A 10,472-nucleotide genomic window follows, 5' to 3' on the forward strand; every position below is an offset into this window, starting at 1 on the left:
AGACCACAAAGCCCTCTGTGATCACTCCTTTTACCAAAGCACTAGGGCACCCTGGTGAGTACAAGTATGTGGTCGAGAGCCTCACCCTCAGGTAAGTAAGCTCTCTTTCCCCTCACATGGGCACATGATGTGCTGGCCCCATCCCATTTTTTCTCCATCCCTAGCACACAGGCCAGAGTGGAGCACAATCTAGGTGCTTGTCAAATGTTAACTTAAGGGCCTCCTTCACATCCTTCAAACCTCTCTCCACTGAGCCCAGTCAATCATAAGGCTCAAGTGCAAAATCCTCAGGAAGCGACAAGCCTCATCTTCCATTCAAGACAAAAGGAACGGAGTGTGCGCCTTGGTGACAGCCTCGACTGCTTGTGAAACCACTCTGGCCTTATTAGGCCAACCTATTGGAAGTGCTGCCAGGAGAGGCTGGCCCCACTGGGACAGATGCAGACTCCCATGATGGCACAGAGAATGCTGGGCCCGGGAAAGCATGCCAAGAGACACTTCCCAGAAGCTCGTAGGTGCCACCGCTCCTTCGCTTCACTCCAAGTCAGATGCAAAGAATGTGGGAGTGACAGTTACTTAACTGATGTCCCCCAACTGTCTCATTTTATCCAGGAGAAAATGGGGGTCCAGGACTAAGTGCTTCTCCAAAGGTCAAGGTGAAATAGAAAAGCCAGAGCTGCTATTTCTGTGATAAGATGCATCCCCTTCAGTTTCCTGTGACTTAAGCCTGTCACAAGGCAGGGGCTCAGGATCACCCTCGGATAGAAGTCAGGGCCACCGTGGGATTGGTGGCAACTGACGGGGCATCCTTTCAGGCCTATGTTGATCCTTCCCCTGCTTTCTCCTGAGGCCAGTTTCCCTCCCTAAATGTCCTCGATGAACAAAAGCTTACTGCCACTTGTAGGACACCTTGTATCATTATGCCAAGTTTCTACCCTCAGGCCCTCTTTGTATTCCCATCTACTCAGAACTGGCATTTTAAAGATCCCAGGGCACCTACTATGTGCCAGAGACAGGAGCCAAGATGAACTGTGCTGCACCACTGCACACAAGCCTCATCCGGTCCTCTTGGTTTAGGTATTGCTCGGAACCTATTGTTGTATTCAACTACACTTGCACTTGTTCCTATTTGCCCTACATGGGCATAACTCTTAATACCAAGCTTTGTTCAGAATTCCTCTGATTCATCATTTAAGTAAATTTAAAAGTCAATTCAAAGAATACAAAAACTGCATAATAATTTCCAACTCAAGAGTATAAACTTAAATCACTCATTAGCCTCTGGTTGAAAACAGTAATCGTGATTTATATGGAATGCTAAATACCTATGTTCTAAGTGTGCTCTCTTGCCACAAACCCATTTAATCCTAACAATCTTAGGTAAGTTGAGGTAGGCTGTTGTTCTCATAAATAAGTGTGGTAAAACCCCAATCTCAAGATACAGCCCAAGCCACAGAGGCACATGCGTTAGCAACACGTGGATCCCACCGCAGTATTAGCAATCATCTTTTGCTATAAGTGCTTGGCTTCCAAGAGCTTTTATACAGATGTCTAAGAGCCACAAAATATATATAATTAGGCTATTTCCCAAATAGCACAGGAAAGCTGCCAAAAGCGTTCCCTGAAAGGCAATGCACTGACAATGGGGACTATGACAGCCTCTGGATACAAGATGACGTATCTGTCAAATGCTACTCTAGAAATAATTAAGGTTCCCTTTAGTCATTTCACAGGAGTTGCTACAGCAGCACAAAGTTTTATTAATATTCTGATTCTCGCGTCATCGTTTTTATGGCAGGAAAGGATGAGGACATGCCCCACCTGTAATGTAGAGCAAGCAAACCACCAAGTAGGACCTTGAGATTCTCTCTAAACTGTTCTCTAGCAACACGCTTGTGCCTTTAATCTGCCTTTTAAAAGGGACACAGAACAAAAAATGCTTGTTTGCAAATAAACATCTGAAAGAATATAGTAACAGCTGACCTGGGCTGAGGCATCCAAACAAAGCGGCCATTGTGGAGGGAGACAATGCAAACCACACTGGGGCAAGAAACTGAGGGCAGAGAACGTGCGGTCATTTGTGCGTTGGTATTTCTACCAGCCCTAAGGCCCCATCTGGAACAAGTATCAACCAGGAGGCTCTCTATGGCTTGATTTATTAACCTAACTCGAAAGAAGTCACTGCCACCAACAGCACTGTGCAGTTTTATTAACCATTCAAGTCCAGTAGCATCTGGTAAGATTGGGACAGAATTGGGATTGAAAAGTGAACAGATATTCAGCATCTAACAGTTCAAAAGAAGCCACTACATACTCTTTTCACAAATGTTTTCACAGAGCCAATACAGTACTAGCCATTAACCCAGTACACCAAGTGTACTGAAGTAGAAAAGATGCAACAAGAAAAATAGCTACATTAGAAAGACCAACACTTTAGAAAAAGAGTAAAACACTTTTAGTTTCTCCCCTTTAGCCCCTAAAACAACATCTTACAGTCTGAATCTACCTATACAGTCCTACATTAGCTTCTAAAATATTTGTCAGGAGGGAAAAAATAAAATGACACTGGCCAGTACAGTCTTTGGATATTTAGGAAGGGGATGGGGAGAAAGTCAGTTGTCAGAGCAAATTAGTCAGCTTCAGTCTCGTCAGCAGGGTCTTTGGATTCTTTGTTCTTCCGCACTTCTTCAATGTGCTTATCCTGTAAAGGAAGGGTAAGGTGTCATCAGTCAAAAAAAAAAAAAAAAAAAAGCCTGTCAAGTCACGACCCCCAGCCCCCACCTCAAAGAGGCCCAGCACAACCTCGGTGCATATATTACAGCCTGTCGGAACCACAAAATTTGAGTTCTGAGACATGATCGAATCTCCTGGGTCCCTTGTAGAACCTAACAAGCCGCATACTGGTCTTTGAAGGACTGTGCAATTATGCTGGGAATTACTGAATATTCCATCTTAAAATATACCTTTCATTTAACATGTTAAGCCCCAAATGGATGACAAAAAGACACCAAACATCTTTTATCAAAGCACTTAGTTCAAGCCAACTAATTGGTGCATCAAACTCCAGGCTCAACCCTTTTACAAGGTAAGAAACCAACCTTCTCTCGCAAACGCTCCAGTTTGGCAGCCATTTGTGCCTCTCGGTTCTCTTTGTTAGCTTCCATTTTGTGGGTCAGTTTCTCTTCTGCCATTTTACTGAAGTTGTTGTTCTCTTCTATTGCCTTCTGAAGCACTTCTTTCTCGTGCTCTCGTTTCTCAGCCAGCTGCTTTAAGACCTCAGCTTCATGCGACTGGAAAAAAAAGTTTAATAGGCTAGGCACTTTGAAATGTATTCAGGCTGGGAGTGGTGGCTCACGCCTGTAATCCCAGCACTTTGGGAGGCCAAGGTGGGTGGATCATTTGAGGTCAGGAGTTCAAGACGAGCTTGGCCAACATGGTGAAACCCCACCTATACTAAAAATACAAAAATTAGCCAGGCGTGGTGGCGGGCACCTGTAGTATCCAAGCTACTTGGGAGGCTGAGGCAGGAGAATTGCTTGAACCCAGGAGGTGGAGGTTGCAGTGAGCCAAGATCGCACCACTGCACTCCACCCTGGGTGACAGACTCTGCCTCAAAAAATAAAATGTATTCAGCATTAGTTAAAATTACAATAAAAATCATTTACTAAGGGGACTGAAAAGGGGCAGAAAATAAGGTCCGGTTTAAATAATACCGAAGTTAGGACCTGAATTATCCCTATCATACCGTAAAAATGATATTTTTTCTAGTATTTGTATTCAATTTTGGAAAACTGCTTATCTGTTCAGAAATCTCTTCCCCAATTAGTCCTTAAGGAAATCCTTGTAAGATTTACTGCTTAATGGTATCTGGATGACTTGAGGAATATGTACTTGTGAGTAGCACTTTTATTGTAGAGAATTTCACTATTTAACTTCAAAAGAAAACTAGCTCATTGTAAAATTTTAACCATAAGGGATAAAACAATGATAGGAAATGTAAGACTAAGCCTGCAGATTACTATTTAAGACAGAAAAATTTGTTTCAAGGAAAAGTCTTATTAGCTTTTGTCTCAGGAAACTGCATTAATTACCAGACCATCCCTTGGTATGACCCCTTCAACAGAACAGCTTGTTCTCAAAACACATTCAGATGTGTTTGGAACCACTGACTTGCAGGATAACCACAGAGCATCTGCCACTGGTTCTATTGATTCTCTTCTGCCAAATCCTAGTCATGATGGGAGTTTGACTATATTTAGCCAGTTACTATGTAAAGCACAGGCTAATGACTACAGGGCCAGGGTTGATGTCTAAAAAACTTTCCACTGTCCAACCTTTGGTTGTATTGCTTCCTCCTACTCCATGAACTCACACTATTACATAGAAGCATAGAAGATGACTCTTAGTGTAAGCACTGTGGCTCTTTGGGCGGGTGTGTGTGTGTCCTACAAATCACACTATGCTGGTCTGAGGAAGGTTATTACCCTTACTTTTTGTGCCTTACTTGCCCCAACTTTAAAATCAATCCAATCAGGATTGTTGGGAAAGGGAGTTAAATGAAAAGTTATCTACAGTTGTTAATGAGTAACACCGAATGGAAAGAAACACACCAAAATGTTAACACTGGTTGCTTCTGGGAAGTGGGATAATGAAAACTTTTAATTTCCATTTATAAATTTCTGTATTTTCCAAATTTTCTACAACTAGCATATTTATTGATTCTTCAAATTAGCTTTTAATGATAGTTACTTTATAATATAATTGCTTAGAAAAGAAAAGCTACCATACCAGCTGAGCAACACAATCACACTAGCAATTTAAAATGTTTTTATTGTACAGTTCTCAAAAAACAAAACCAGGCCGGGCGCGGTGGCTCATGCCTGTAATCCCAGCACTTTGGGAGGCCGAGACGGGCGGATTACGAGGTCAGAAGATCGAGACCATCCTGACTAACACAGTGAAACCCCGTCTCTACTAAAAATACAAAAAATTAGCCGGGCGTGGTGGCGGGCGCCTGTAGTCCCAGCTACTCAGGAGGCTGAGGCAGGAGAATGGCATGAACCCGGGAGGCGGAGCTTGCAGTGAGCTGAGATCCGGCCACTGCACTCCAGCCTGGGCAACAGAGCGAGACTCCGTCTCAAAAAAAAAAAAAAAAAAAAAAAAAAAAAACAAAGTGCCAAAGAATCATCTGGCAACATATCTTTTCAAAGAGGAAGCATGAGCTTCGGTTTAAGACAGACCAGGGCTTGAATTCTGACCCCAACACTTACTAGTTGTATGACTGCAGAAAAACGACTTAACATTCCTGAAACTGTTTCTAATTTCCATTATTTGAGGCAACACCATGTATTAAAGGAGAAAAATATAAACAAAGGAGCTGGCACGTAACAGGAGTTCAATAAGTGAGGACTGGTATTTCCTTCCAGTCACTGGCATATGTAATAATCACAGTGTAGCTACAATTCTGTTTTCTTCTTGTTATAGAAATAAAACTGATCCGCCCATTACATATATTAATATCCTGCTTTCTGTGAATTGCTTCGTTTACCTTGCGTCTTTCTTCTGCAGCTTCTAATTTCTTCTGAATTTCCTCCAGAGAAAGATCCTTCTTCTTTGGAGGGGAAAGGGGGAATTCTGGAACAGATTCTTTTGACCGAGGGCTGAGAATCAGCTCAAAAGCCTGGCCTGAGGCACGCTTCTCCAGTTCTTTCACCTGGATATCTAGAATTGATTATATTTATAATTCAGAAAACCAAGATTCTCCTATTCTAATAAACAGTAATTTTCTAAAATCCAAATCAATTTAATGTATTAAATTAGGGCTAATGAGGAAAGTTGTGGTTTTTCCCCCTTTTTATTCCTATCAGCCTACTGATACTAGGGGAAGATGTGTTTGCAGCAAGATATTATCTAAATACCATTTCCCAAGGCCAGGTACCATGGCTCATGCCTATAATCCCAGCACTTTTATCGAGAGGCCAACATGGGAAGATCCCTTGAGCCCTGAAGTTTTGAGACCAGCCTTGGCAACAAAGGGAAAGCCCATCTCTACAAAAAAAAAAATTTTTTTAATTAAGTGGGTGTGGTGGCCCATGCTGATAGTCCCAGACGCTATGGAGGCTGAGGTGGGAGAATCGCTTGAGCCCACTTGAGCTCCAGAGGTCAAGGCTGCAGTGAGCTATAATTAAGCCACTGCACTCCAGCCTGGGCAACAGAGTGAGACCCTGTCTCAAAATAAAAAACAAAACCATCTCCCAGAAAACAAAGCTCAACATTTTGGATTAATAAATACTGTTTTGAGACATCAGTGTCTTGACAATCGCTTTCATAAACAAAAGACTTGTGCAAACTCCACAATTTTGCTTCAGACTAAGCCAAACTGTCTAATAAACAATTATGAGCTCTTGGCACATTCAAGTGATAATCATTTTTTAATTCTCCTATTCATAAAATAGGTTTTGGATAAGACCATAAGTGCCAAATCAAAGGTGAAGACCTGAGCCATCTCAATCTAAAATCATAAGCCCATCACAATTTCAGCTTTTCCAAATAGATTACCTACCAGAAGAAGCCATGGTGAATAGAAGACAAGCGACAGGCAGTGTATTCTGCACAATGAACTGGGATAAGTAAAGCCCTGAAAATGATTTTCAAAAACACGCAATCACTTTCTTTGCCTTTCTATATGTCATCAACCAAAAGAGATCTCACATCACATCTACATACATCGTCAGAAAAATCACTACGTAGAATAAAGACGTCATTAACCACGAAAAAATTTATCAAAATCTAAATAAACATATTAGGAAATATGACCTAAATATGATATTGGTTGCAGAAAATCAAGTTAACTGAGTTTGCTCGTTCATAAAACTCTTGGATTTTTAAAATCAGAAGTCACAAGGGTGAAGGATCTTTCTCCCCCATAAACTCTTTAACATTTCCCCGAAACTGTAAGAAGATATTCCAGATTCAACTCAACAGTGCCCCCGGAGCCATCTTAATACTGCCTACAACTCATTGTGTAAATGAAATACCCACCCCTGCTTTGTCTGTGTCTGACGTGGTGGATAAAAAAACGCCCAAGCTAATAGTAACCAATAATGTTGAACTCCTATTGTCCCTCAAGTTTAAGCTCCCTTGCCAGACAGCAAGCAAAATGTTTATGAACCTCTCGATTTTTACTTATAATATTTGCTGCCGTTATGTCATGAAAATGCTGTATCTCTTGATCTTTTAAGATTATGATTTTGTAGACCCCAGCTAGTACCAAAAACGTAGGATGACAGGTTCCCAAAAGCTAGAAATTTAAACCAGAGGCAGCGACAAGATTTAGGCAAAGCACAAAATTAGACGCAGCACCGGCCCCAGGATGGGCGTGGTCCCGGTCCAGACGAGGAAAAGAGGACCGGTCGCATCCGGCCAATCAGAGCACGCCCTGCGCTCCGGCCCCTGGCCCCGCCCCCTTCCTCCCCGCGCCTTTTCGAATCTCCCCGAACTCTCAACACCCCAGAGCCCGCGCGCGTGGGAAGGGGAGGGGTGGGCGGGGCTAACGGTCCAATCCGGGTAACTCCGCCCCTGCCTGACTCCCCCGCGCGGACGCCCCCCCCAACTCCCGCCAAAAACACCTTCAGGCCGCCGCCACCACCCCCGTCACAGTTCACCGGGTGGGGCAGGCCCTGGGAACAGGCCCCCGGGTGGCCCCGCGGTGGGCTCGTCACCGCCTCCCGCCGTCCCTATGCCCAGCCTGCCGCCATCCAAGCTGTCCGCCCGTCCGGCCGCGAAGACAGAAGAACCCTCGCGGGGACAGGGAGCGCCGCCCCTCAGTCACCAGCTGCGGTCGCCAGGGACGGTCGCGGGGAGGGTCGCGTCCCTGGCTGCCCGCAGTTTGGCCCTAAAGCCGCTGGTCGCGGGGGGCGCCGCCCCGTCCCTTCAGACAATGGGGACCCCGGCGGGGCCCGCAGGGAAGGGAGGGAGGGAGGTAAATGACGGCCCACGCCCCCTATTGTCTCCTCGACGGCACCCCGGAGCGGACTCCGGGTGCTCGCCCAGCCCCTGCCCACGAACAGCCGCGCCCCAGACAGCGGGGACAAAGGCGAGGCTCCGCCCGATCCACACACAAAGCGGAGCGACCCCCGCCCACCAGCCCCTCCGGGCCCCGCAGCCCCGCCCGCCGCCTGCAGCAGGGGGTCGCTGCCACGGCCCAGCCCCTCCCGCCGACCGAATCCCTCTTGCTGGCCGCAGCCAGCAGCCGCCGCCTCCGAGCCCCGCACCCACCTGCTCGGTCCGAGCCGCCTGACCACACTCTGAGCACCAACAGACCCGGGCGCGCACAAAAGCGCCAAACAGCGGCACGTGACCTCCCCGCGGGGCTCCGCATTGGCCGAGAGCGGCGGCACGTGCCGCCCCCGCCCCCAACAACCCGCGTGTAGCCCCGCCCCCCGGGACCCCGAAGCACCCCGGGAAGTGTAGTCCTGGCCGGCAGGGCAGGAGGACAATGCGGGGGTTGCGGGACGCCTGGGAGCATCCCCAGGTGTGGGCCTGGGGCTGCGGGGGTGGTCTCGCCGTGGAAGAGGGAGTGGCAGTGGACCCCGGACTAGGTCCGAACCAGCTCCCCCTTCTCGAGAACAAGGGCAGGGCGGAGCAGGCGTGGTGGTGGGGTCCTTCCCTACCTTTCCAGACCTGGGCCGCCTGGACCCCGCCTTGTAGAGCCACGTGCCCGCCTCGCCGCAAGGGCAGCACTCAGAGCAGTGCCCCTTCTTGTGCCCCACCCACATGGGTACCTAAGACACCGGAGCCCCTGTGACAGCACAATGCCACTCCACGCCCCTGCGGGGCCTCCTGCCCCCGGCGCCCTACACCGACACCGGCGTGACACCCATATTGTGACATCATCGTAATTTCTAATCCACTCAGCCCACAGGTCGCGGGCGTGTCCCTTCCCTCGCTGTGTGCGTTCTTGCCAGCATCCTCAAGTTCCCGAGCCGGTGACCAGGGATCTGTGCGGGAAAGCGTGAGGCTCTGGAATTTGATCGCCTTTGGTCTAACAAAGCCACTCAGCTTAAATGCAGACTCCATCTGTTCTGCCAAGCCTTCCGCGGATGATAGGGGAGGAAGAGCAATAGTCGTTCTAGACTACACAGATTGCAGTTAAGTGTTGCTTTTGTTCTCAGAGCACGTGCTCCCCAGAGCAGCACTGGGTTCCTTTTAAAAATCAAAAAAGGAGCCACAAGGTCGCTGTTCCCCCTGACCTGGATAGCTCAGAACCTCAGCAGAGGCACAAAGGAAATTGGTCTGACCGAGGCTTAGAATAACTGGCCCTTTCTCCCACAAGAAGAGGGAAAAAATAAATGCAATGTACATGGTCCCCGCCTCCTCCCATTCTCTGACCAAGACTGTGTCCTCGGTTGGTGGTCAATACACCAAGGCACCTGCTTTGAGATCTTGACTAAACAGAAGAGGTATCTTTATTTTATTAATGGGTTGCATCTCCCCAAATCAAGAAACAAATGTGACCAACCTTCCTGAAACAGCAGTTCTAATTTAGAAAGACTCTCATGCCTAGTTAGCCACTAGGTATGTGCCAGAGATAAAATACAACTAAGAGGTGCCCGAGACAAAAAAATTGGATCATACAAGCAGCAGCACACTACACAAAGCAAACAATTAGCAATGCGCTGTTGCCTGAAATATGCTTGTTGCGGCACTTTTTCCAACAATCGCCCTTGTGTGGGGTCGGCCTCCCCCCGAAGCCAATCTAAGTGGTTTTCACTTAGCCTGTGAGCAGGACCAGGAATAATTCAGATTCTGAGCATTGACAGGCTTCTCAGACCAAACTTGACTTCAAAATGGCTAGGAGCTTCCATCTGTCATTTTTCTGAGCAGAGTCTCAGAAATCATTAGAAAAGTTGGAGAGGGATGGGGATGAGACCCCTCAGGAAAGCGACAGATAGGCAGGCAACACAAATGAGCAAGGAACCCAAGCCCAAGAGGTCCTTACCCACTGAACAGGCTTTTTATCTTGAAGTCTTTGTATTTGATCTGGAGGTTCACAGAGGAAAGTCCCACTCATTTAATGCATTTTTTTAAGTACAATAAATTGCCACACAAAAATCTCACATTCCTAACTATTAATGTTGTGACAGAAAAAGGAAATAAATCTTTCAAAACACTGATTATTTTAAAGCACTTAGACTGCTTCCCCCCACCTTTTCTTTCTCCCTAGAGCAGATGTCTATTTCCATGGAAACCATAGCAAGGAACGTAGATGTTAGAACTCATGTCGATTTTTAATCTTTTTTAGCAATGCCACTTGGCTTCTGGGTTTGTTGGGAGATGCCTGGTTCGGCCAGTCTGTGACACTGTCCCGAGCTCCTCACAGCTGCTTGAGGACTGAGAGGGCTAGGTTAAAGTTTCCCCTAGAATGAGCCTGTGAATAAAAGGTGCTTTTGAGGTGGGATGATTCCTGTCCT

The 10,472-nt window shown here is 46.8% G+C and overlaps 1 protein-coding gene and 1 long non-coding RNA gene across 3 annotated transcripts in view; one reads left to right on the plus strand and one right to left on the minus strand.

Moving 5' to 3' along the window:
* Positions 1–1,740: 1,740 nt before the first annotated feature.
* On the minus strand, positions 1,741–8,872 carry STMN1 (stathmin 1). Of its 2 annotated transcripts, none has more exons than XM_017856156.1 (5): positions 8,673–8,872; positions 6,563–6,637; positions 5,549–5,721; positions 3,099–3,290; positions 1,741–2,701 (listed from the first exon to the last, which is right to left on the minus strand). In XM_017856156.1, the coding sequence occupies exons 2-5, from the start codon at positions 6,573–6,575 to the stop codon at positions 2,630–2,632; spliced, it is 450 nt and encodes a 149-aa protein (XP_017711645.1). In that variant the 5' UTR covers positions 6,576–6,637; positions 8,673–8,872; the 3' UTR covers positions 1,741–2,629. The 2 variants fall into 2 exon arrangements, with proteins under 2 accessions (XP_017711645.1, XP_017711644.1); XM_017856155.1 differs by lacking the exon at positions 8,673–8,872 and adding an exon at positions 8,278–8,414.
* A 50-nt stretch (positions 8,873–8,922) lies between these two features.
* The window catches only part of LOC108518023 (uncharacterized), a 13,133-nt gene continuing 11,583 nt past the window's right edge, over positions 8,923–10,472 (plus strand). Inside the window, exon 1 of the long non-coding RNA XR_001882269.1 lies at positions 8,923–9,149. This is a non-coding gene — a long non-coding RNA (uncharacterized LOC108518023). The remainder of the gene's footprint in view (positions 9,150–10,472) is intronic.

The sequence above is a fragment of the Rhinopithecus bieti genome, unplaced genomic scaffold (genome assembly GCF_001698545.2).
Source record: "Rhinopithecus bieti isolate Rb0 unplaced genomic scaffold, ASM169854v2 scaffold_41644, whole genome shotgun sequence".
Classification (NCBI taxonomy): domain Eukaryota; kingdom Metazoa; phylum Chordata; class Mammalia; order Primates; family Cercopithecidae; genus Rhinopithecus; species Rhinopithecus bieti.

What these genes read in the sequence shown, in the direction of transcription:
- STMN1 (XM_017856155.1), bottom strand. Translation starts at nt 8,380, where the DNA reads ATGCGGAGCCCCGCGGGGAGGTCACGTGCCGCTGTTTGGCGCTTTTGT. An exon ending in AGGCGGCTCGGACCGAGCAG is followed by an intron (nt 6,638 to 8,277) that starts GTGGGTGCGGGG and finishes AATCATTTTCAG; the next exon opens with GGCTTTACTTATCCCAGTTC. An exon ending in TGGAGCGTTTGCGAGAGAAG is followed by an intron (nt 2,702 to 3,098) that starts GTTGGTTTCTTA and finishes CTTCCTTTACAG; the next exon opens with GATAAGCACATTGAAGAAGT.